The sequence below is a fragment of the Rhinopithecus bieti genome, unplaced genomic scaffold (assembly GCF_001698545.2).
Source record: "Rhinopithecus bieti isolate Rb0 unplaced genomic scaffold, ASM169854v2 scaffold_30732, whole genome shotgun sequence".
Taxonomy (NCBI): domain Eukaryota; kingdom Metazoa; phylum Chordata; class Mammalia; order Primates; family Cercopithecidae; genus Rhinopithecus; species Rhinopithecus bieti.
The window spans coordinates 4,367,855-4,394,194 of NW_016814045.1; the positions used below are offsets into that span (position 1 = coordinate 4,367,855).

A 26,340-nucleotide genomic window follows, 5' to 3' on the forward strand; every position below is an offset into this window, starting at 1 on the left:
CTAGTGCCCATCACTTGATTGTTAGGATTCTCAGTCTTAATGCTATCTCCGCCCACCTACCTCTCCTAAACACCTTATTTTCTCCTGCAGTTATCCACAGGGAGTTTCTAAAAGTGAAGACGTTTTTACTTCTTCATCATCAAAATAAATGAGGGGGAGAAAGGATATATCCTGTAAGCTTTCTGTCAAGCTAGTCTTTTTCTGAAGTTAAGACCCTCCTTTTATTTTCTTCCCTCTGTTTTGATGTTAAATTATCTTTGCTTTTATTACACAACGAGGACAGTTCTTTTTGCTTGGTTTTATATTATTAATGTCCTTAGTTTAGGAAATAAATGTTGCTTTACCCTATGTTGGTTCTCCCCATATTTGTATTCCTTTTCTAACTCTTTCAGTCATTCTAATTATATCAAGAGGAAAGTCTTGGTTTGTGCTAGACTGTCTTTAACACTTCTCTAACACTTAACAAGAACCCATTTTAACAAAAAAGATCAGGCTGCAGAAAACACTGTATCTGGCTGCGAGCATATATACATGATTTAAAATATGCCTTATTTTCACTGTCTTTATTTTTCCAATGACTTTATGAGTTTTGTTTGTTTGTTTGTTTTGAGATGGAGTCTCACTCTGTCGCCTGGGCTAGAGTGCAGTGGCGCGATCTCGGCTCACTGCAACCTCCACCTCCCGGGTTCAAGCGATTCTCCTGCCTCAGCCTCCTGAGTAGCTGGGATTACAGGCTGCTGTCACTACACCCAGCTAATTTTTTGTATTTTTAGTAGAGACGAGGTTTCACCATGTTGGCTAGGCTGGTCTCGAACTCCTGACCTCGTGATTCACCCGCCTCAGCCTCCCAAAGTGCTGGGATTACAGGCGTGAGCCACCGTGCCTCGCCTGACTTTGTGTTTTATTCTATTTAACATTAGTGATATAAATATTTTTAAGTAGATTTAAATTTTAAAAATAAGTAGATTTAAAATATGAAGGTAATAATATAGCTTTGTATTTTATGAAGCGGTTATCATTAAAAACCTCTTCACTTTTAGAAACTCCCTGTAGATAACCACAGGAGAAAATAAGATGTTTAGGAGAAGGTAATAATAATATGAGTGCCATAAGCACACAATCTTAACAGTGGCCCAGCAGTGAGTACAATTTAGGAACTACTGGTTTAGCCCATCCCTCTCATAAGAAAACAGATGAGGAAACGGAGACTCAGAATAAGGAAGACATTCTTTTCTAAGATCATACAGCTGATTATCATTAAGCTCTGTTCTCCTCTGTCCCTCCTCATCTAGGTAATTGCATTCGACAACAAATTCTGCAGTGTTAAAGTGAAGGAAATTGGATATAAAATACCCAACAACTGTGATGTGGGCTTTCAGGAAGGTGATGGTTCCAGAGGCTGGTGTGTACTATAGGGGAGGCATAGACACAGCGAAGACTTGTCGTATAGCACCTTGTGCTGAAGGCCTAAACTCCTCGATTTCCCAGAGCACGAAGAAAAATCTTTGGGCTTGCCTCAAAGGTTGCAGTGGCAGAGATTTCTTCTGGAGTCAAGCAAAAGACGGCTTGAATCCCAGCTTCTCGGCTTAGCAAAAAACCACCTTCCATCTCTTTATTCATGCTACTCCTTACTATTATCATTCCTATAAAATGTTATAGGAATAATAATAGCTAACAGTTCTGGGCGCTTGTTATCTGCCAAGCACCTCTGATGCATTATCTCACTTAACTCTCAAACTAATACTGGAAGGCAGTTATTATCGTTCCATACGATAGGTGAGGACATCTGCACTCTGAATGGTTAATCGCTTATCTGCATTTATACAACTAAGCAGGTGACAGAATAGGATTCAAACCCAAGCGGCTTTATTCCAGAGTCCGCACTTAACGCTACCGCTATCTTGTGCAACTTAAATGCAGATAAGGGTCGCAAAGGCCTGGCACATAGCGGGCAGGGAATGTCAGTGTTTTTTCCGCCCAAGTGGCAGCGCGAGTCCGTTGTAACCCGGTATCCAGAACCTTCTCCGTAGGGGCCTTGCCTGGGACTACAACTCCCAGGATGCCGCAGGCGGAGAAGCTGGCCAATCAGGGGGCGCCTCTTCGCCTTGCCTGTCGACTCGCTGCTCCTGTCAGAATCTCGGTGACGGTTGGCCGGGTGGGTATTGACGGCTGCTTTGTCTTGAAGGATCCTAATCTGGTTTGGGAGGGTGAAGACCGCTGAAATTTCCAGGCTGCCCGAGGCTCTATCTTCCACCACCCAACGGGTGGGCAGTGGGCCAGGCTGGCCTCGGGGCCTCACACCCCGCGTGGCAGTGGGCCAGGCTGGCCTCGGAACCTCTCCCTGGGTGTCGGTTGGGCGGAGAAGGGGGCGGTTGGCTGGGTGGGCCGGGCGGCTGGTGTCTTTCCATAGGCCGGGGTCACTCTGAGGGCATTTTACATTGCCCTAATCCTGTCCACTTGGCAAGAAACTTAGCAAGCCCGTAAGGTTCATTCCAAATCCTGTGTGGGAGGGCGAGGACTGTGGAAACTTCCAGGTGCCTCAGACTCCATCTTTAGCCGTTGAGCGGGTGGTTGGGCTGCTCACAGCCCCAAAGATCTGGGGGTTCTTCATGGGCAGTTGGGTCGCTGAGGGCCGCAGAGATCTGGGGCTCCTCCCGGGTGTTGGTTGGGCCAAGGAGGAGGCTGGGCTTTCAGAGTAGAACCTGCGGTGCTAACGATGGCTTCGCAGGGCTGAGGGCCTGGGCGGCGTCCTGTGGCCAGAGATGGCGCTTTAGTGGTATCAGGCCTTGAGTCGGGGCATCCTGGCTTCTGACCCCCCATTCCTTCGGCCTCTACAGCCTGGTCTCCGCTTCCCCACTCCCGGTGGATTGCTGTTGGAGCAGCCTCTCCTTTCTGGGTAGTGGCCTGGCTGAGCTCCCTGGGGAGGGCTTGACCCAACCCTGTCCTGCCTCCAGTCAAGTCCCAGCCACATGCTGCTGTGCCCTCACCCCCGCCACCCGCTGGGCACTCGAGGGCCCTGGAGAACCGGACCCCAGAGTGGAGAGAGGCCACTGTCTTGGGCTCTAAAACCATTTAGTTTCTACTTTACTCTTTTTAGAAAACTTTTCCTCGTTTTGAAGTTCTTTAATTCCACCACTCCACCCCATGTTAAAATATCATCTTTTTCCTTCCAACTTGACTCTTGGTTTGGCATGCCCAGGGAAGATAACTGACATCCTGGAGAATAGGGTCTTGGGGGTAGATGCAAAGCACATTTTACTAATGTCTGGGAAACAAAATTAGTTCTTTTACAGTGGCTCTGAAATGAGAGAAATTGGAGAAATTCTCCCTGCTCAGGAAAAGGTAGAGGCAAGGACTGACTTAAAGGTTAGTTTGTTTTCATTATTTTGGAGAAGTGGGTTGACCCATAACTGCCTGCCTTTCACACTGCTGGAGTAGTGTATGGTAATTGAGATCAAGTTTTTCAAGTCATTTTGAGAGATTGAACAGCTTAAGACTAGTTTCTAGTGAACCACCTCTCTATGTTTGTATCTGACACAATTGGTTATATACAGGTACTGTATAACATAGTAATGCATTGATTTACACATTTCAGTTAACCAAAATCAAAATGTCTGTTATCCTAACTCCCAAAACCAAACTAGCCATTTGCTATCCTCTTAGTGGATTATAATTGAGTTACCCTCTTAACGAATTATAATCAAATTCTTTTTTGAGTTTCACTGTGTACTTAAATCATATGTAGGCCCTGTTATTCAAAAATAAGTTAGAAAAAGACATGGACTTACATAAAATTAGAGAAGATCTTAACACAAATGCTAAATTGTAAGGTAGTTTGTAAGGGCTGAGACTTTCTGAAAAGGGGACGTATTTATTTCTATTGTAAGCCCTATCTTGTGGATATGGTTTGATTGAGGAATCCTACGAATTCCAGTTGGAGTTTTCAGTTGGAAAATATTACATAACACATTGATGCCTTTTGATGTTAGATTTCTACCATTTATAAAGATTTGTTTCATAATTATTTCTGAAATAATGGATTTATAGAAATACTGAAAATGTAAATATTTTAAAGTACACGTAAATACTGATTTATACATTGTTTCTGTTTTCTTTTAAAATCAGATGGGTAAGAAGAGTGCTAATGATCATAAGCTAAATGTGGACAAAGTAATTAAAATATTAACACAATTTCTTTGGAGTTNTGCTAAATTGTAAGGTAGTTTGTAAGGGCTGAGACTTTCTGAAAAGGGGACGTATTTATTTCTATTGTAAGCCCTATCTTGTGGATATGGTTTGATTGAGGAATCCTACGAATTCCAGTTGGAGTTTTCAGTTGGAAAAATATTACATAACACATTGATGCCTTTTGATGTTAGATTTCTACCATTTATAAAGATTTGTTTCATAATTATTTCTGAAATAATGGATTTATAGAAATACTGAAAATGTAAATATTTTTAAAGTACACGTAAATACTGATTTATACATTGTTTCTGTTTTTCTTTTAAAATCAGATGGGTAAGAAGAGTGCTAATGATCATAAGCTAAATGTGGACAAAGTAATTAAAAATATTAACACAATTTCTTTGGAGTTGAAGAAGATAAAAGGTAAGTATTGAATCACTAAAATGTTTGCATGTCATTGTTATAAAATAAATGGGAGAGCCAATTTATGTTTCTGCTGGGGTATAAATAAATTTTGCCCACTAATTAGGATTTCTGTATTTCTTAAGAAATGTTTTCAGTGTAAGTGAACTAGATCTCTTTTTTTTTTTTTTTTTGAGACGGAGTCTCGCTCTGTCGCCCAGGCTGGAGTGTAGTGGCCGGATCTCAGCTCACTGCAAGCTCCACCTCCCGGGTTTACGCCATTCTCCTGCCTCAGCCTCCCGAGTAGCTGGGACTACAAGCGCCCGCCACCTCGCCCGGCTAGTTTTTTATATTTTTTTAGTAGAGACAGGGTTTAACCAGGTTAGCCAGGATGGTCTCGATCTCCTGACCTTGTGATCCGCCCGTCTCGGCCTCCCAGAGTGCTGGGATTACAGGCTTGAGCCACCGCGCCCGGCCCTAGATCTCTAAAGATGAATTATGTTCGACTTTGGAGTTAGCAGACCTGAATTCCCATCCCTGACACTAACAAGCTTATCAGGTTGTCTAACCTCTGTAAATTTTACTTCCCTTCCTTCCCTTCAACACACCATTATAAGACTATGTCACATTCAGCAAAATTCATTGTCTTTATGAATTCTTACTATGCCCCTAAGGTTCATCCCAAATTAAAAAGTATAAATTAGATTCTGTGACTTAAAGCTTCTTCATTTTAAACAGATTCATATACTAGGATTAGACCTATAGGTCATGATGTTTAGTCACTCACCTCACAGACATATTCTGTTATTTTATCCCAAGAAAACTTCTGTGATTGAATTTTTTTTTTTTTTTGAGATGGAGTCTTGCTCAGGCTGGAGTGCAGTGACACCATCTCAGCTCACTGCAAGCTCTGTCTTCCAGGTTCACGCTATTCTCCTGCCTCAGCCTCCCGGGTAGCTGGGACTACAGGCGCCTGCCACCACACCCAGCTAATTTTTTGTATTTTTAGTAGAGGCGGGGTTTCACCATGTTAGCCAGGATGGTCTCGATCTCCTGACCTGGTGATCCACCTGCCTCGGCCTCCCAAAGTGCTGGGATTATAGGCGTGAGCCACTGCACCTGGCCGTGATTGAATATTTCTAGGTACTATCTATCCCTGACCAAACATTTCTTATTCTGGAGAACTTCCTGTCTCACTAGTCAATCCATTCCATTTTAAATAATTCCTTCTCACGGGCTAGCTGAAATCTGTTCTCCTATTGCTTTCACCTGAGAGTCCTGTTGCTAACTATGAAAACTACATTGAATATGTAGTTATTCTTTTTAAAACAACTCTTGGGTATTTAAAGATAGCTTGTGTCGGTTATGAGGCCTACATCTATGAATAACAAAAAACCTGACTTATACAATAAGGAAAAACAAGAAGATCCAAGGTAGCCCAGCCCTAAAGTTAATTAAGAGGTTTAAAGATTTTGTCAGGGACCAGGCTCTTTCCATCTTTCTGCTCTGTCATGTTCACTCTCTTTATCACTCCTCATGGTCATTACCTTCAGAGGTGGTCATATATAGACAGTCTCTTTTTATAAGTCTTTTCCCAGATCCCTCCAGCACATTTCCCTTTCATTGGCCAGATTTGCATCATATGCTGATGCTTACAGCAGCCACAGCTAAGGGGACTGGGATTGCCAAGACCAGTTTGGACCAGTCAGAACTTACTGCAGGAGCTGGGGAAAGGAATACCTCAAAAGAAATCAAGCTGTGACACCAAGAAGAAGAGGGCGTGGCCGTTAGTTAGGCACCAAATAGTGAGTGCCTATTATGCTTTTTCCATGTGTTCTCCCTAGGACAGCATTTCCTGGACTTTGATCTGAGAACCCTGCCGTTTCAAGAGATGTTAATAGATGGTGTACAGTAGAACAGAGTCCATGTTCTTATGGCCAAATAAGTTTGGGAAGTGCTTTATGCTATGTATTTCACAAATTTGCAGTGCATATTAAGAAATCTGACTACCTTTAATTCATCATTTCTCAAAACCAGCCTCAACACCACAGTGAAGATTCTCCCTCTAAAATGTGAATCTGCAGAAAACCCTCACTGACTCACCATTGTCCTTAGGATAAAGTCTAAACATCTTAGAATGGACTATATGACCTGCTCAGATCAGACCCCTCCTTTCCTCTCTAGTCTCTCACTCTGTTCTTCCTGCATGTTCTATGCTCTAGCCATACTGAACTATTTGCATATCCACAAGTGCTTTTCTGTATCTGCTTCAACACATACTTGTCCTTCTGAAATCCCATTGCTATACCCCATCTCCAACACACCAGGTTAACTACTAGTAGTCAAGGTCACTAACATTGGAAAACTTTTTTTGATCCAACATGTTATCCTTTCTGCCCTTTGCTATCACCCGTTATACTATTTTATAATTGCATATTTCTTTACTTTTCTTATCCCTGCTCAACTGTAAGCTCCTTACGGGTATTTCTAGTACTTAACACCGTGGCTTGATTGATTAGATTCTTGAAAAATGTTTATTAAATGAATAAATGGTTCTGGATGCTTGAACTCATTTAAAACAGTTAAGCTTTAGATTCCCCCCAAACTCTAAGTATTCTAGTTTGGAGAATAATCTTTCCTGAAATAAAATGTAATAACTATGAGAGATGTTTTCTTGAGACATTGTGTGGTAGGTCAGGCAGTTAGGCTCTGAGGGACCTGTAGAGCTACACTAGGAAGGTAGACTTCTGGTAAATGTAGAGGATTAAATGAACACTGTGCACCCTCACTTCATCCCCTAAATAATAATGTCAGCAGCCAACCCTTACAGCATTTACCATAATCCAGGACTCTTCTAAGAACTCTGCATAAATGAACTGTCTTCATAATAATTGTATAAGGTAGGAACTGTTGCCATTGGCATTTACAGATGTGTAAATAGATTTAACTTTTTCAAAGTCAAGCAACTAGTCAGTGGTAGACCTGAGATTTAAATTTAACTGATTTTTAAAGAGACAAAAATCCACAAGTAAAGAGATTCCAGTAAGAGATAACAAAACAAAAGGCAAATGGAGAAGCAAATAGACAAGTCTGAACCCCAAAGTCTAAAAATCTGAACCGTAAGCTGGCTGGGTAAAGCCAAAAATAGCCCCTATGACTCAATTCATGGTAGCACCAGAATCTTCTGGAAGTAGGGGTGAAGTTTGATAATAACAGGAGGACTAGTTAAATATATAAGAATTGTAGATCCCTGAGGTCTCTTCTGCCCTCTGCATAGCTGGGCAGCTATCCCTTCACTGTGATAAAAGACTTGAGGTTAAAACAAGGATGTCTACCCTGGAGTCACTAGTCATAGATTGAGGGAAAGTACTATACTGTAAAGAAGGATATTGAAACAAAGTTTACATACCAAATTACAAGACTCCCAGGATTTTTTTTTTTCTTCATTGGGCTACCAAAATACTGGCAGCCAGATTTATACCCTCCAAGTAGATTTTTCTCTCAGGAATCTGACCAGTCTAAGGTAAAAGATCTAAATATACTAATAGCAGAGGTTCTCCCAACAGAATAACCCAGCCAGATAATCCCACGTTATTGAGTACCACAGGTGCAGAACTTCCAATTGTCTTTTTAGTGTCACAGTCTTAAATATGGACAACTAAGACACAACAGATATTTGAGAAGCACATCTTATATAAGAAGCAGAGAAAAAATCAACAGATTCAATAAGGAAGAAACAAATAATGAGGGGAGATGAAAACTTCAAGAAATTATTAATATTCAGAGAGAAGAGAAGATAGTGTATCCATGAAAAAGGAACCAGATACTATAAAAAATATTCAGAGAACAAGAAGGAGCTCTTGGAAATTAAAAGTGTGACTGTAGAAATGAAAAACTTGATAGGTTGAAAGGTAAAATGAAGAAATTCCTCTAGAGTGTAAACAAAACAGAGATGGAAAGTGTTGATGATGGGGAGGAGAAGGATTAGATAAGTGAAGGAAGTCTAACATCCAACAAATAAAGAGTGTTAGAAAGAGAGAACATAGACAATGAATGAAGGGCAATTCATTAAAGAAATAGAGAAAATTTTCCAGGGCTGAAGGGCATGAGTTTCTACAATGAGAGAGTCCACCACAGTGGATGAAAATAAGATTATACCAAGGCAGAGTGTTGTGAAATTTCAGTCTACTGAGAGAACAAAAAGATCTGTAAAGCTTCTGAAAACAAAACAATCATTTGAAAGTTCTCATATGACTCCAGCTTCATTGGAACCTAGAAAACAATGCAGCAGTGCCTTTGGAAATCTGAAAAAATATGATTTCCAATCTAGATTTCCATAGCGAGTCAACCTTCTAATTAAGGATTAGTGTAGAGAAATTTTCAGACATATAATTTTATTGCAATAGTTACTGAGCCTATGTGTCACCAAACAAAGGAACAGATCAAAAAGAGACACAGGAATTTGGGGAAAAGGGCACTCCACAGAATGGAGGGATAAAAGGAGTCTCAAGGATATTGGTGAAGGGAGTTCCCAAGATACCAACTGTACAGCAGTGCTAATAAGCAGTCAGTTCAGATTGGAGCAAATCAGGAGGCTCCAGGAGAGAAGAGACGTTTAACAATAGCATAGCTAAGGTGTTGAATAACCCAAGAGCAAATTTACTCAATTGGGGGACATTTAGGATATATTTCTGATAATGCAGCAATGAAAAAACACATTTATTAACTGGTGGGTTGCATGCAGGAAGGAAAATGTCATATGACAAGACTCAGCTGTGAAGAGTATTTGTATAATTAACATTTAAACATTAGATAATTGAGCTAAGCAAAAATTTTTCCTGAAGTATATTGGGAGAGAAGAGGGTGTGTGAAAGAGCTGTCTCTTAATCTTCTGTGTCAGAGGCAGGTAGCACTGAAAATTGAAAAAAAATCGCAAAAAATTTAGAGATAGGGAGGTAAACACTATCGCACCCCTCCCCCCAATAACGATACTCAAAACAGACACACTGAAACGACCAAAGCAACAAAAACAAAATGAGCTTAAAAAACAAAAACAAAAAAAATTGAAATCGGTTGCCTCTGGGAGATTGGAACTGCAATTTTTTGTAACATGCCTTAGACTTATCTGATGCTTGGTACTATATGCATGTATAACATAGGTAAAAGTAAGTTAAAACCATATAAATCAAATTTGTATAAATCAAGTTGCAGTTTAGTAATATAGCTGAGAAGTTGGGCTAAAGAGCATACTTTTAGTAAGTTTTTATGTCATGCATATTTTCTAATACATAAATCTTATTTTAAGTCAGAATGGGACACACTTAAATTGTGGTTTGATCACTAATCACTTGGGAAAAACTAAATTAGGAACTAGGAAGAAATAGCTACTTAAAGCAATTAGTAGTTTTTTTATGACATGTGCTACAATATAATATCTCCTGTTTTGTTTTACAGAGCTCTCCCAGTTACTGCTTTGTGACCTTATCCTACATTTTAATCATCCCATCAAGACTGAGAACTTAACAGAAGCAGAAAGAAAACAACCCCCTCTTTGAAGAGTCTAAAATATCAGATATATCCCTTGTTTCTAACAGTTTTTCTGCTGGTTTCTTATTTGTTACGAGTTTCTGTTTTTATTGTTGAAGTAACAAATATTTGGGAGAGTTGAGTTTACTAATTTGTATATGTATAATTTAAAACAAAATAAAAATAATGTTGTAAACAAGCAGTTCATGTTCTTGAAGGCTGTTTAATGTTTTGAAGAATGGCTTAACTTACTTCAGTAATGGCAAGCGTATGACATAGGAAATTGGCCGTGAGTCACTGCTTATCCTTTAGCTTATGCTTGATTTTGGCTCAGGTTGAAAGAGAGCTACTAAATTATTAATTGGTGGTATGAGTTCATATTAGTCAGAACTCTCCTGGTAGTGAACGCCAAGCACAATTCAACCAGCTGAAGCATTTATTGAGTCATGTGACTTGGAAGCCCATGGTTGGAATAGATTTCAGGGATCCCACTAATTTGTTTATCCTTTTACTGTGTTTTTGTGTGTTGGCTTCATTCTCTTCTATTGTAGACTGGTTCTTCCAGATAATTGGTAAATGGGAATAGTTGCAGGGCAGCAGGCAGCTCCAAGTGTACAGCATTGCCTTTTGGGGACCCCAGATAAAAGAGAGATCTTGGCTGGGCGCAGCGGCTCACGCCTGTAATCCCAGCACTTTGGGAGGCCGAGGTGGGTGGATCACAAGGTCAGGGGTTCAAGACCAGCCTGACCAGCATGATGAAACCCCATCTTTACTAAAAATACAAAAATTAGCTGGGCGTGGTGGCAGGCTCCTGTAGTCCCAGCTACTCAGGAGGCTGAGGCAGGAGAATTGCTTAAACCCGGGAGGCGGAGGTTGCAATGAGCCAAGATCATGCCACTGCACTCCAGCCTGGGTGACAGAGCGAGACTCCGTCTCAAAAAAAAAAAAGAGAGATCTTGTCTCAGGCTTCATGTTTAACATTTCAGAGAGTGACCCTGACTGACCCAGCTTTAGTAAGCTATTTATCACTGAGCAGAGTTCTGAGCACCTGTGATTGATGCACCTGGGGTCATACACGGGCCTGTGGCCAAAAGAGGCAAGGCCCGGCAAAAAGGAGTTGCCAGTGCTTGAACAGAGAGAGAATGCTAGTCATGAAAACACTAGCTTCCCAATACTGATTTCAGTCATAGCCATGGAATAGAACATCTTAATCCTAATGGCCCTTTCCACTAAGAGACTTAAAATGAGCTTTGGTTTGTTTTATAAACATGATTCACTACCAAATAGTTGCTTTGAAATCTATCAGGTCCTTCATTTTAGATATTTTTGAATCATAAGGATAGAATACGGTGAAGCAAGACAAGTTGAGCTTACTCGATACTAGAACCTGTGGTGTATGCTATCCTTATTACCTTGCACCTAGCTCACTTGTTTACCACAGAAGAGCCACTAAGTAAATACTTGCTAAATAGCCTGTTGTATAGACATGTAAATGAATGCAGAGTTTTCAGCCTTAGAACTCCCAAGTTTTGGACCCTAACTGAGAACTTCTGGTTATTAAGGATGAGATTTTGTGAAACAACATTTTTACCAGTTAAAAGTCTCTACATTCCGCATACTCCTTATCTTAACATATCATCAGTTTTAAAATGGTGACTTCTTAGATTCCTTCCAATACCCCTTTTATTAGCTCATGAAAATGAAGATGCAAGATACTCTTTTCCATTTCGAAAACGTGCAGATTAAGCAGAGATGCCAAAAATTGTTGCTAATAAAAGTTGTGCAACAACAACCAAGGTCCCAAAGGGAAAAACTTGAAGAACAACTGATTGTCACTATTTGGCTGAATACCAGTTTTTTAATCTGGCTGAATGCCTATATTTTTTGTTAAGTGAGATTTGTAAACTGAAAGAAAGAGTTTAATTACTTCAAAGCACTTATACAGCCTGTTTGGGAAGGATGAGGAGAAGGGACTTTATGGCAGAGCTGTCGGGGGATAACAAGAGATAGAAGAGCCATATCTAATAAGAAAGTCTGATCAAATTTAACGTGTTGCTCCCTCATCCTCCCAGGGAGCCTTTGGTAAAATCTATGTCCCTGGACAATGCTTTTGGGGTTGAGAGAAGGTTGGTGGGGAGGTGTAATGGTCGGTGTGGGTGTGGAGATGTGAAGAAACGCCAATTTAACCCCGGATGTATTCATTAAACATACACCACGATACACCAAAGTCTCATCCCTAAATTTAAAATGTTTTGGTATTTGTAGTTTAAATTTTCTTTAAGACGAAAATATAACAGTATGGACTAAAAGTCAATAAAGTTGTTTTAGGAAACCAAAAAAGTAAAGCAAAAGACTATTTTAATCACAGAAGTTATCTCAACATGCATTTATCTTTTTCATAAAATTAATAAAAATCCCCCAGGAAAAAAATACCATTTAATAAGTAAAGATGAAATCCTAATATTTTGAGCCTTAAATTATTGCTGCTGAGAAAATGAGGTTTAGTAATTTTCAAATTACATGTATAAAACTAATGAATGCCTCTGACTGACAGAGGTTTGGCTGTAAAAAAAATCAGTTTTATGTGATACCAATACTGTTTCAGTGTTTTAAAACTTGCCCCAAATTGTTTCTGTAGCTGTGTAAACTACTGTATTTTGAAATGGGCATTAAAAAAACTTTTAAAAAATGAATTATTACAGTGCACTACTAAACTTCAAGTGTGAACATGACTTATGCACTTTACAAACATTGAAGAAGAATAAATAAATTATGGGATATTTGACAGTCTTCATTTCAAACACTGTTTTTAAAGGGAAGGATAAAACCCTTGTGTTCATGGGGAGGGGTTCAGTTCAGTCCTAAGTGTTTGTCCGTTGACCAAGGCTGGTTGATTTCGTGTTGGCAACAGAGGCAGGAGGATGGTTCATTAGCTCGGCTATAACTTGCTATGGGTACCCTGCTGCATATGTTAATGTGCACTGGTATCTGGAACCTCGGTTTTTCCCATCAATGAGCAGAAGTGGCATTTTCCTGAAGTAGTCAATAATATCTGACACAGACAGAAAGTCCTGAAAGAGTCAAGATAGGGAGATGAGTCAACATTTGAATGAAAGCAGGAACTTCACCTTCAGTTTTTTATCTGCATAATATATCCTGCCTCTTCAAGTGATGAGGATTGTGGGAAAAAATGTAAATGTGGCAATTAGTTTAGTGATTTCTGCTATAGAACTTTGAAAAAAATTTCCCATAAACATCCAACAAACCATAGATAAAAGATAAAATATGGGCCGGGTGCGGTGATTCACGCTGGTAATCCCAGCACTTTGGGAGGCCAAGGCGGGTGGATCACCTGCGGTCAGGAGTTTGAGACAAGCCTGACCAACATGGTGAAACCCTGTCTGTACTAGAAAATACAAAAATATTAGCTGGGTTTTCTGGCGTGTGCCTGTAATCCCAGCTGCTTGGGAGGCTGAGGCAGGAGAATTGCTTGAACCTGGGAGGCGGAGGTTGCAGTGAGCCAAAATTGCATCATTGCAGCACTCCAGGCTGGGTGACAAGAAGGAAACTTCATCTCAAAAAAAAAAAAAAAAAAAGATAAAATATGTGCGTGTGTGTGTGTGTGTGTGTATATATATATATATATATATATGTAATTTGAAACACACATATTTTTAACTTCATATGAAGGGGTCATGTACATAGTCATGATTACAATATTCTTGCCTCGGGTTGCTCTGTTTTTGGTTTTGATTTTGGTTTCTGTATCTCTGTTTCACCCCCAGTCATTAAGAGTGTTAGGAAGTATAAGGACTCAGGAGGTCAGACACAGTTCATGGTGTCTAGAGGTGGGATATGCAGCATGGCACAGGAGTTCCTTCCTGATCTCTCTGCTGTGTCCTCACTGCCACCTTCACACTCATAAGGGCTCAGCAGGCAAGTCTTTGCAGCCATAGCCTGGATCTCCCCAGCCTTGATTGCTTGCTAGAGAGGGAGAAGCCTAATTCATTTTTCTAGACATGGGTCACAACTCACCTAGGAACACTAACAGGATAATGCACTTCTTTTAAGACTAATCTGCTAGGTGCCTCCCTCCATGGGAGCTGCAATGAGTGGTTGGCCTGAACTTCTGTGTTTCCACATTGTACCAGGATACATCTTGAAGGGCACATACCTCTGCTTCTATAGGGTCTGTGCAGCTCTATCCACTGCCAACCAGTGATTCAAACATTTGACCACAAGTATGCATTTTTTTTTTCTATTCATTATCATTATCATAACAGAAGTATGTGAAGCAGAAGTTATGGGTAAGCTGTTTCTCATACTGGACATGTTTGATTCAGCTAGTCCTCTTGGAACTTTGAACTTAGAATTTATTTGGGACATTACCTTCAGTTGTTAGTTTCCTTTGCAAAAAACTAGCCCTGAGGGTTTTTTCCCATCAGTTCTGATTATCACTCAAAAGTGACTGGCATGAGAATCTAAACCTTGGCCTAACAGAGAAGAATTTCTTTGGCAACCTGGCCATCTTCACAAGGCCAAAGCTCCATTTTGTTAAGAAATGAGCCAAGTATTTGAATAATCACCCCAGCAAATATTCTAATTTTTCATCTTTTCCAGGTGGTGTCAACTTAAAATGCAACCTACATTAAAATTATGTCACAGAGGTGAATAATAGCAGGAACTTGCCTTTGACACCATCTAAATAGGTTTTTTTTTAAGTTAACATACTTTTTCTTGCTTTTGAAAATTATACATGTGATTATTTGGAATAAAAGATATACAAGAAAGAATCCTATGGCAGAAGTAACCATTGTAAAGATTTTGCGCTATTTCTCTCCCAATAAATGAAGGGCTTCACTAATGTGATTTAATTCTAAATTTGTTATACAGCATGGACTCCCAAAGATTGCTCCATGAAGGCATGCAGAGTAGCATAAAAAAAGACTGTGGGAAAATATTGAAATTTGAAATCCTTACCTCTTTCCCTCGGAGTCCAGTTCCCAACAAGTAAACTTGACTTTCCTTCTGATAACGGATCTGGATGTTGTAAACTTTATCTTTGTACAACACCATGAGGACATATGGATTGGTTATTGTTTTTTTAGAGCTGTCTCTAACCAGAAATGTGCCATCCTAAAAAGATAAATTCCTGTTATTATGGGAGTAGTAAAAGTCAATATTTTTGTTGCTTGCAAGAATGGTAGACAAGCCCTCCAGGGATCTGACAAACATGTCAGTTGCACTTTGCAGCTTCTTGAGTGCAAAACCTGTCATTCAACGAACATTCCGTTCTCCAAACAGCTACAGATCCCATGTGTCATGAGTTATTTTGTTATTAAGAAAGGCAACAGAGATTGTATCAGAGAAATTTCCAAGTCAATCTTTTTAAAGTCTCTTATAAAAATGGAATCTTTTGTTCAGTAATAAATAATGAGTGGTTGAGTGGATAAAAGGCCAGGAGAAATAAAAAACTTTATTGGTTAACTCAAGATATATCTTCCTACTATTCCTGTGAGTTAATTCCCTAAACTTTCTCTTCCACATCCAAAGTCAGAAAAGACCCAAATGCCATAAAATTCACCCTTCTTAAAACCTTGTGATCCCTAGATAGTCTTTCCTTCATCAGACACTTGAACAAAATTGAATGCAGATGTTCTCTTTTCTTTTCTTTTTTTCTGATAGTTGCTAAACTACTGTTTTGATTGTCCTGTACTTTAAATTTCCATTCAATAAATTATTGCTACATAATATTAATGCTACCAAGATCTAATATTAAAATAGAATTAATTGGTAAGGACTCCTTTAAACTACTCCCTTCTCCTCATACCAAATCAGGATAGCTTTAAATAGCCATGAGTTGGCAATAATGGCTTTCCTTTTTTCCTTTTATTGCAAGTTAATTGAGCCTGTCAGAACATCTCTGCTAAACAAACATACTTCTGGGTCAGTGATTCACAGTCTTGGCTTCAAATCAGAATTACCTGCGAAGTTTTGAAGACCCCCCAGAGCTGACACAACACCCCAGAATAATTAGAATCTCAAGGCGAGACTCAGGAATCGGGATTTTTCAAAAGTTCTCCAGGTGATTTAAATGTGCAGCTACTACTGAGAACTACTGTTACGGAGTTTAAATGTGAAAGATGAAAGAGTTTTGCTTTCCCATTTCTGATAAATAAATTTAAGGTAAAGTTTCGGCACTGGGTACGGGAAACATGTTCAAGACTTTATGTATTAAAGGACTAGCTAGAAACGTCTAGGGCAAAAAGCAAAAAGTTGCTGCCGTCTCTTTAATATAGGTCCTTTCACATCAACAAGGATGGCACATCTGTGTTAAGAGGAAGATAGAACTGGTACAATGTTGGAATTTTGGGGGAAAGAGAGTCTCCTTCTGACACCATGTGATTCGTATGACAAGACAAACTCTTCCATTAATAAAATCTCCTAAGATTCTGCCAGCCAAATGACTGCCTTGAGATTCTTCCGCCAGCCTAATGATTCCCGAGCCTAGGAATCCCTGCTATGGGTGCTGGTAGTTGTGAAGCTGGCACTAATGGGTCTCCTCGGTATCACAGTTAGCAACAGCACCGAGCAGAATTACTAGCCTGTAATGGGTACTCAGGACAAGTCAGTTCCCTTCTCTGCCATTAATATTTATAACTATGTTAAAATAAACTATAGCACAATACCTGGTTTATCTTTCTAAGAGCAGCTTCCGCCTCTGGTCGGGTAATATAAGAAACGTACCACTCTTCATTTAATGAATTCTGAAAATGTAAATTTTTAGAAACTGAATAAATTTTACAGTTACAGATGTAAGTGAAAAGAAAAGCCTCTGAGTAATCATTTCCATAAATAACCACCTCAATTCCAGGAGGTTTGAAACATTTGTTTTCTTAATTTGCATTCAGAGTCATTTAGCTGAGGCTAAATAGAGGAAATTTTGTGTGAACTGCTTTTTATCATGACGCTGGTTGCAAAAATACCTGTGAATAAGTGTTCCTTACAGTATGGAACCTCTAATCAGGAAAGATGCAGATACAGTAATTTCTTCAGTTTAGTATAATAACCTGCTTGATAAAAAAACTGGTTTATCGAGCAGTTAAGTGACGAATCAAGGTCATAAACATAAAAAACAGGATTATTTTTCGTGCTGTTTAATGCAAAACACACGTTTGCCATTGAAAGAGTCTGAAAGAATGCCAAGGAAAAAGAACATATTGTTCATCTGGATCTTCTCCTTTAACTTTTTTTCCGAATAAATAAAATAAAACAAATGGAAGATAAAAGTATAGAAGAATATTCAATGGGAGTTTCTGGTGATTCTTTTACCAGGGAAAAAGCAAACAAACAAAATAAAACATATGCTCTCTCACCTCTTCTTCTGCGGGGATGGGGCCGAGGTTTGTTCGGAAGTGGCAAGGGGAAGTTTCTGCCTTCGGCTCTGATAGGTGGTCTGTTGCTAGGGCCTTCAAAAGTATAGAGTTCTGAAAGTTAATTTACTGTAAGCTATTGTTTACTGCTATCAAAACACACTCCCCCCCTCAAAAAAAAATACCCTTGCGATTGGTCCTACAGTTAGCATTTTAAGAAACCAGGGCTTCAAAAATAATTTTCTTCTGTTTGAAACCATGGAGGCTACTCAGGCATTATTCTGTAATCATGCCAGTAAAACTTTGAGAAGAGAAGCTCAACTTTGAGTGATTTTCTAAATGTGCATGTTACATAATATAAAGTGACTAGATCCCTTTACTAAAAAATTCACAATTGTTTTAATGAGTGTGAACATCAAAATGAATGCTCAAGAGACATATCTTTCATAGATTCTTATAATCTCAGCATAGGCAGAATGGATTCCCAACAGCTGATGTAGGGACAGGCAGTAATGAAGATAATTACGTTCTTAACGTTTCCACAAAAAGAAATGTAAGTGACCCAAGAGAAGATGAAATTACCTTGAGAATATTGCTAGCTTTTAGAATCAAAGATTGCTACCTGCTGTTCTAACTAAACAGGTAGAACTGTTCAACTCACATAGAAGGCTCTACAGATCAGGAAGTTTGTGTTGGGCACCTATTAATTACCCAGCGCTTATGTCTCATCTTCTCTAAAACTCTTTTTTCTCATTTACAATTCCTTGAAACTTTAGGAGAAAGTTTCCAAATCTCAGGAAAGGTTTAGTTGTGTTTATTGCGGTTGCCCAGGGTATTTTCTGTGTGCCAGGCTGTGGTTAAAGACAGAAAAATTCTGTGAGTCAAATGTTCTCTTAATTATTCATCCATCATTCATTCATACCTTCAACAAATATGTATTCAGTACAACTCTGTCCAGATCTTGAGTAAGGTACTGTGTGTACATTTTTTTAATCCTCATAGCAACATTACAAGGTAGGTATTGTCTTCATTTTGCATATGGGGAAATACAGGCTCAGAGGCTAAGCAAATCATGTGCTATCAGTGGCAAAGCCAAAACTTAAACCTGTGGTTACCAAATGTTACTGTGCACGAGTCAGAATCACTGGGCGGCTTTCAAGCACCTAGGGCCCAGAAATCTGCATGTTAGCAATTACTTCTGGTGGTTCTACACCAGGAAGTGTCACTATGTCTACCTTGTTACACCACTGAGGAGAGGAGAGTCACCTGGAAGGGCTAAAGCCTCCTGAGCCATATCGTCAAGATTATTTATGATGGTCCTTCCTTGTTTCTAAACAAGTCTCCTGAGCCATATCACCAGGATTATTTAAGATGCTCCTTCCCTGTTTCTAAACAAGCTGGCCCAGAGCTCCAGTACCTTCCTTCTTCAAGTTCCCAGTGCCTAGACAGACCTTCCCCATCCCACTTTTTTTGTAGTCGAACACTTGCACTTTCATAATGCTTGTTGAATGAATGAAACCTAACAATACAGGAGAGTAACAGAACCAAGGCCTGCATTGCATGGCTGTTCTACAGTTAAGAAATGATTCTCTTTCTGCCTCTGCACCTGTGGGTCGGCATCATAGAGTTATAATTCACAACAGAGAAGCACATACACTGTTTTATTGTAGTCACCTACCACCCTTAATATCTAGACTCTCAAAGGAGTCATCACAGATTTTTGTACAATACACAACACAACTTTTACCCTTTTGATGTTGGAGCAACCAGTGAAGAAGACCGAGGACCAGGCGTCCTGGCAGTCTTAGGGGAAAAGGGATCAATTTGGTTGAAGCTAATGTTCCAAAAATAATTAACTATTTGCATTAATAAGCTCCATCTCAGACTCATAAAACTGGAGATCTGTGGAACTTGCTTTGGAAAATACTGCTGTGATGTGTCTGGAACTCAGAGAGCTACAGAGGCAAGAAGGTAACACAAATGTGTGTTTGCAAAACACAGTGAGTTTTGGGGATTGTGAAAAATTAGGGGTTGGGTGGGAAACTGTGAAAATCATGTAGTGAACGTGGACACCATAACCTCAAATGCTTAGAAACCGCTGAAAACTTAGTGGGTGTCACTGGTGTCAGCAGTGGGATCTCGCCCCTCTATGGAATGATGCATCCAGCTGAATACCTTAGGTGTGCTCTTGATTCTCAGGCTGTCAATTCAAATTTACTAATACAGTTTTCTACTGAATGCACACTGGCCCATGCACACACTGCACATGGAACATGACTGCAAAAAAAAGTGGCTTTATTTTTGTTGTTGTTGTTGAGACAGAGTCTTGCTCTGTCTCCCAGGCTGGAGTGCAGTGGCGCAATCTCGGCTCACTGCAAGCTCCGCCTCCTGGGTTCATGCCATTCTCCTGCCTCAGTCTCCCGGACAGCTGGGACTATAGGCGCCCACCACCACTCCCGGCTAATTTTTTGTATTTTTAGTAGAGACAGCATTTCACCGCGTTAGCCAGGATGGTCTTGATCTCCCGACCTCATGATCCGCCCACCTCGGTCTCCCAAAGTGCTGGGATTACAGGCGTGCACCACTGCGCCTGGTCAAAAAGTGGTTTTTTTGTTGTTGTTCTTCACAGCATTTTTTAAAAAAATTTAAGTCAACATTTAAACATTAAATAATTTCACTTTTCTTGAGAAAAAATGGAAAAATCTGGCAATGCTAAGCCAGTTTACTGGAACAGTACAGATCTACTTACTAGAGTTGGGTGACTTTCCACAGTCATTTGATGCTCATTCAACAAGCATTTTTAAAGTGCCTACCAAGTGCCTGTCACTTGCAAGTCTTTAAGGATAAAAAACACAAAGTAGTCCTGCCCCGGCCTTTCAAAGTGGTCCATGAACCAGCAGTCGCAGTGTCACATGGAATATGTTAGAAATTCAGGAACTCAGGCCTCATCCCAGACCTTCTGAATTAGAATCTGCAATCCCGGGTGATTTGTATGCACGTTCAAGTTGCAGAACACCCTACGTGAATACTTATCATGGACATCCAGAGGTGGTATTATTAAAAACACAGGTCCCTGACTTCACTCCAGACTTACTGAATCAGAATTTGTGAGGTTAAGTTCTCTTAGTCTGTATTTTGAACATGCTCCCAACTCACAACCGTGGACAGATTAATCATGGAAATCTAAAACTGCAGAGAAAGCCAAGCACGATTCCGAGGTCTGTAGGGAAATAGCAGCCAGAGGGGTAGTTCTGCACGGGAAGATTGGGGATGAGGGCTGGCTTCCTGGTGAAGTGTGTGTAGGTGTGTTCGTGTGTATGTGTGTATGCATATGCATGTGTGTGCATGTACTGTGTATGTATGTATATGTGTGTATGTGTATACCTATGTGTGTACATATATATGTGTATGGTGTAGCGTGTGTGTGCATGGATACTATAGCTGTGCATGGTGTATGGCGTGTATCAGTGTTACCGTGTGTGTATATATGTGTGTGTATACGTGTGTGTAGCATGTATATATGTGTTGTTGCAATGCGTGTGTGTGCTTATATGGGCATGTGTGTATGGGCCCCCGTGTATAGTACACGTGTAGTGTATATATGTATGTATAACGTGTTGTGTACATGTAATATAATGTATGTGTGTAATGCGTGTGTGTGGCATGTATATGTGCATGTTGAGCGGGCCCCCGTGTATATGTATACGTGTGTGTGTATATATGTGTGTATGTGTATACTCGTGTGTACATGTATATATGTGTATGTGTGTATGTGTGTGTGCATGTGTGTATGGGCGTGTATATGTATATGTGTGTGTGTGTGTTATGTTTTAGGTACCGTCCTATCAGTCTGACAGCCCTTGACACACGGCAGACACTGAATTAAACGTTGAATGAGGAAATCAGATGCTTTTTGAAAACAACAAAACCCTTGTCAAAAGCTTTTGGGACAGGTTAGGGATCCAGTCATAAAGGCGTGATGGCTGAAGCAGGTCACAAAAGCCCAGGGTACAAACCTTGAGAGAAGTATGGCGGCAGGGAGGCACTCTGTGGAAAACTGCTATTACTGAAGAGACAGAAAAAGAACAAAATTTATTTGGATTGGGGTGATGGGGCCAGATAGGGGAGCTTGGTTAGGGAAGCCAGACTGTAAAAGCTTCTTGATCTGGTATCACTTCCCCTGCTGCCCCAAAACCATGGGGCTGGGCACAGGGACAGAACTTCACTACATCCCACTGTGGACCACGCCAAAGTCTAACAAGTTTTATAAAGTAGAACAGCAACAACATTCAACTGTGTAAAGGGCACTTAAAAGTTACTTTAAACGTTGGCTGCAACTTGAGCTCTTTGAGTTGGGAGAATACAGAAGTCCTCTTCTCAGAGGACTTTCCTTTTGCTAGGAAATTATATTAATAGGCCTGTCTTTGGTGAGCAGTGAATCCCCAGGGCTTAGGGTCTGCAAGGAGAGAGCAGGCCAGATAAGAAGGGAAGTGTATGCTAGGTGGGCTCTGCAGCAGAGGGTCATAGTATTTGCAGGGCTGGGGTGGGGAAGCGGGCCCAGGGGGGCCCTGAAATGCTGTCTGTTCCCTCCACGCTGAGCAGCAACTCCTGCACCCATCAGTCCAAGCCTTTGGGAAAAGCCTGCTCTGCACAGCAACCTTGTGCAAGTGGGATTTTGTGCCAATGAAGGATGGGGTTCAGGCTAGCGTGGAGGAAAGCGGCAGAAGAGTCAGCAGACAGGGTAGCAGAGGCCAGGGGGAAGAGAGAGAAGAGCAGTGGAAACTTAGGGGCAGAGGGTCCCAGGGCAGAGGAAACATTGTGAGAATCCTGCTAGGAGTTGGCAGGGGTGGATGAGTCTTGTGGGTGGTTGAGTTTTCTACAATTTTAGAGAAGGGTCTTGACTTCTCTCCTTGAATATTAAGAGAGAAGGTGAGCCCACAGGGCTGGAGGACTTGGGGAACACCACAGGCTGTCCCTGGGCTTGTTTGGGGATAATGACTGGGCCTTTCTCCTGTTCATGCCTCTGCCCCTGGGCAGCCTCATACCAGCCCTGAGAAACACAGCTGCTACTGAGAAAACAGGGAGACAGAGACTGCAATGAATTCTTAGCACCAGCCAAGCACAAGGTGCATTTTCTCAGTCTCCCCAGCCAAGATGTAGATGAACTTCAAGTACTTAGACTAACTGGGTTTCTTAATCCTTGTTGTTTCTTTGAACTCATAAAGTGAAAATATTCTTTGTTTTCTACCAAAAGGCCCATTCTATCTGGAGGGATCAAGGAGGAAGTCAATTCCTCACCCCTCTCATCTCAAGTGAGACTCAGAGGACACTGGTGGATTAACACGCCCTTCTAAATGCTCAGCTTGGTTTTATGTCTTAAGACCCAAAATGTTCAGACCCTACTATCAACCTGATCATTTCCTTCTTTCTCAATCCACCTGGCATTACTTCAGTAACGGATGGACCTAAACATTATATTCAGCTAGAATTTCACGACAGAGCCACAAACCTTTCTGAGAATGCTCCATGCATGTGAGAGGACGGGAGAGAGTTCATAGGGCTTGGCTTAGCAGATCTCGAAGGGAAAGTGTTGGAGCTCATAGGAAGTAGTGCTGGCTGGGGCAAAGGCCTCTGATGCACTGTGCAGAGGTAGAAAACAATGAATGAGATTGTCAGGCCCCAGCTCTCACTAAGAAACATTCCATAACTGCCCCCAGTTAGAAACAGCTAGTATACAGAGGACACAAAAATCCAGCAGATCAGATGCAATTAGGCAGTAGTAGGATGGAACCTTGCTTTCAAGGTGTTTCTAGATGACTTAACTACCACAGAATCCATTTACAAAAGGGGTGCAGATCTAGATAATACTCTAAAATACACATTTATTTTGTTTTTCACTTTTGAAATGTTAACTTGGCAGAAAATTGTCAGCTGGAAACCTTATAAATTTCAGAAGTGATTTACAAGTTTTGTTTTATGAAAGTCAAAATTTTATGCTGTCTCATTCATTGGCAGTTACTGATTCTTTACCCAAGCATGTTAGAAGACATAAATGTGAGAAATTTTTCCATCAAATCATGCATGCAATTTTACATTTTCTGATACGATTAAGTAATCTGCATTGTTACACATGAATTTCATCTTCTTTGGTAATCCAACCAAGTAATTCCATTTTACCATAGTTATGCGCTATGCCAGTTGACATAAGTCTACTTAATACTAATTTAAGACTTATAATTGATTCTATGGGGTTCCTGTACTAAACAATTCTGTTTGAATGCCTGAGCAGGAAAATGAAAGAATGAGTTATAAGCTATAAGAATGTGTTTCTGAACGTACCATCATCTTCATCCTGGGAAGGGGAAGGAAAAAAAGACATTAAGCTATCATCAAAATACAAGTCTTAAAATAAAAACTGCATTTCTCCATCAAATAAGTATCTGCTTCTGTCTTTGGCAGTTATACATCCTTATAATAAATATACTGTGGAGAATAATAGAACTTGCTAAGTGGTTTATAATTTCTTAATACAAACAATCATCTAAGGGCATTCCAGTATGAGACTCTTCTCATACACTTATCATGAAATAAATTCTGAGGTGCCTAAAAGGGTCCAAAGATATAATAATATTGACAATATCTACAATGTGTCCAAAAGATTCATACACAAGATTTCATTCAGTTCCCGTGGTGACCCTCCAAAAATTTAACATCCTCATTTTACAAAAGCATGATGCTAAGGAAGAATTCTTAGCTTGCCAGGAGTTACAGAGATGGATTCAACCCCAAATATGTCCGAACAAAGCTCAGCCTTCTTTTTGGCTCTCTTTTGCAATGGCCACTCTTCTTAAGAGAAATAAGACCTTATTTATATGGTGTCTCACAAGGTTTATCTACAATCCTCACCATTTGTATCTTCAGAGCAACCTTGGGAAATTAGACAAGGGAGGGACTATTTTATCTTCTACTCAGATAAGAAATGAGGTTCAAAGAGAAAAAATGATGTTGCCACCAACTAATAGACCAAAAGGGCTAACTTGAACTTGTTTAGTTAGGCCAGATCTGTAGTGATGAAATAACATCTTTCTCAAAGTGTTGTTAAAAGGATTAAATTAGTTACTACTTGTGCCTGGCTTATGTTAAGTGCTCTTTAATAAAAGTTTGCCATCAACAATCCTACCACACACCGAGAGAAGGCAAAAAAGGCCACAGTCAAAATCATTTATCTCAGTTGGCCAACTGGGAGTCCCAGCAAAGAACTGCATAAATAACGCACATGGGCTCACAAACCCCACACGACAAAATCACTCTTCAATACTATTGCAAGTATTTCCCCTCTGGTTCCAGAAAATAACAAATTCCAGATTCTCATGAGCACAAGTGTCAATCCTTCCAGAGCCCGGGAACCTGGAATGTGATGTTATCCTCACTCTCCAGCCTTACCTCCACCTTGTCCCTACCTCTCCAGCCAAGCTACTGTTCTCACCATCTGCAGCCTCCGTGGGCACTGGTATCCACCTGCTCAGGACACTCCTGAGGGGAATCCCCATGGGCTTTCTTTAAGAATGACTCTGTGTCCTTCCTATCATTCAATGACCAGCATAAATCTCACCTCATCTAGGAAGTCACTGCTGGCTCCTTGAGCCACATGGGACACTTTCTTCCCTCAGCCCCACACAGCATCCCATGACTGGCATGTGGGGTTGTGGGTACACCTGTCTCCATAAGATCTCAGCACTTCATTGGAAGAAGCGCAGCGTCTAGCACAGAGCTGCAAAAATAGCAGGCACTTTTGGGCTGAGCCCTTGAATGAGAGCAGGGGTCTGATGGCCTTCAGAGGACTTATGGTGAAGAGAAACTCAGCAGATCTGGGCTCAGATCCTGGCTCTTTATAAGCACGCAATTTGCAAAGAGTATCTTATTCCTTCTGAGCCTGTTTCCTCTCCGTAAAAGAGAAAAGATGTTTCTTTATAGGTTCATTATACTCATGTGTAAAGTGAGTAATACCCAACTATCCTGGTTTTCCTAGGATGAAGGCAGTTCTTGGGACATGGGGCTTTTCAGTGCTAAAACTGAGAGCATCCCATGCAAACAAGGGACAGCTGGTCATATTTGAGTAGCATGGCAATGTGCATGTGATAGGCATTCAAGAAATGCTATTTCCCCTCTTTTTCAGGTTGCGGAAGTATTGAAAAGGAAGACAGTAGCCTTGGAAATTTAGGCATGGCCCAAACTTCTGGGCATCCCTTACTTTATCCTCTTCTTTTCCTTGTGCCCTCTAATTACCAACCCCTGGTAATGGGGCTGCAGTTAACCCAGCCACCCTGGGAGCTCTTAGAGACACATGAGCTAAACAACACAGCATGATGGACTCCAGACAATGACCAAGGCCCAAAGACAGAGGCACCAGCCCTTAAGAGTGCCCTGGGTGCAGGACCAGATCCAGGTGCTGGACCAAGGCTGAGGTGGAGGGAGTCCCAACCTCCTCAGAGCCTATGAGGCTTTTCCCTGTATCAAGCACTTACAAACTGACATTTTGTACTTACATTCTCTCTTCTGTCTGCTCCCCATCCATGCCTGAAATGAATTAGAGCAAAGAGAAAGAACTGAGCATGAAGAGTTTCCAAGAGCCAGCCTCAGAATACAGCTTTGCTTCATTGAATAATCAGAAATCGAACCCACTGAGCCCAGGGAAGATGGGAACCAACAAACCCCCCATGCAGCAGGGGAGAGGGGCTGGAAGGGACATCTGGTTACTCAATGTTCTGTCATCATTGCAAGCTGAGCTAGGCGAACCTTTATTCTGCATAACTAATGCAGCAAATAATTATGTGTATATATATAATACATA

The 26,340-nt window shown here is 40.6% G+C and overlaps 2 protein-coding genes across 6 annotated transcripts in view; one reads left to right on the forward strand and one right to left on the reverse strand.

Annotated features, from left to right (window-relative positions):
* The first annotated feature begins 1,358 nt into the window (after positions 1-1,358).
* CUNH5orf58 (chromosome unknown C5orf58 homolog) lies at positions 1,359-10,318 on the forward strand. 5 transcript variants are annotated; one of them, XM_017849410.1, is made up of 5 exons: positions 1,692-2,155; positions 3,283-3,366; positions 4,518-4,611; positions 6,249-6,395; positions 10,045-10,318. In XM_017849410.1, the coding sequence occupies exons 1-4, from the start codon at positions 2,060-2,062 to the stop codon at positions 6,350-6,352; spliced, it is 378 nt and encodes a 125-aa protein (XP_017704899.1). In that variant the 5' UTR covers positions 1,692-2,059; the 3' UTR covers positions 6,353-6,395; positions 10,045-10,318. The 5 variants fall into 5 exon arrangements, 4 of the variants coding, with proteins under 4 accessions (XP_017704900.1, XP_017704899.1, XP_017704898.1 ...); XM_017849409.1 differs by having other exon boundaries at positions 1,893-2,155; positions 6,222-6,395; XM_017849412.1 differs by lacking the exon at positions 1,692-2,155 and adding an exon at positions 2,162-2,264 and having other exon boundaries at positions 6,222-6,395.
* A 1,627-nt stretch (positions 10,319-11,945) lies between these two features.
* Positions 11,946-26,340, reverse strand: part of LCP2 (lymphocyte cytosolic protein 2) — a 51,134-nt gene continuing 36,739 nt past the window's right edge. The window contains 9 exon segments of the mRNA XM_017849413.1: positions 11,946-13,187; positions 15,097-15,252; positions 16,806-16,883; positions 17,493-17,514; positions 17,516-17,585; positions 21,506-21,555; positions 22,999-23,128; positions 23,829-23,841; positions 26,036-26,066. Coding sequence (XP_017704902.1) covers positions 13,065-13,187; positions 15,097-15,252; positions 16,806-16,883; positions 17,493-17,514; positions 17,516-17,585; positions 21,506-21,555; positions 22,999-23,128; positions 23,829-23,841; positions 26,036-26,066 — 673 coding nt within the window. The 3' untranslated portion in view covers positions 11,946-13,064.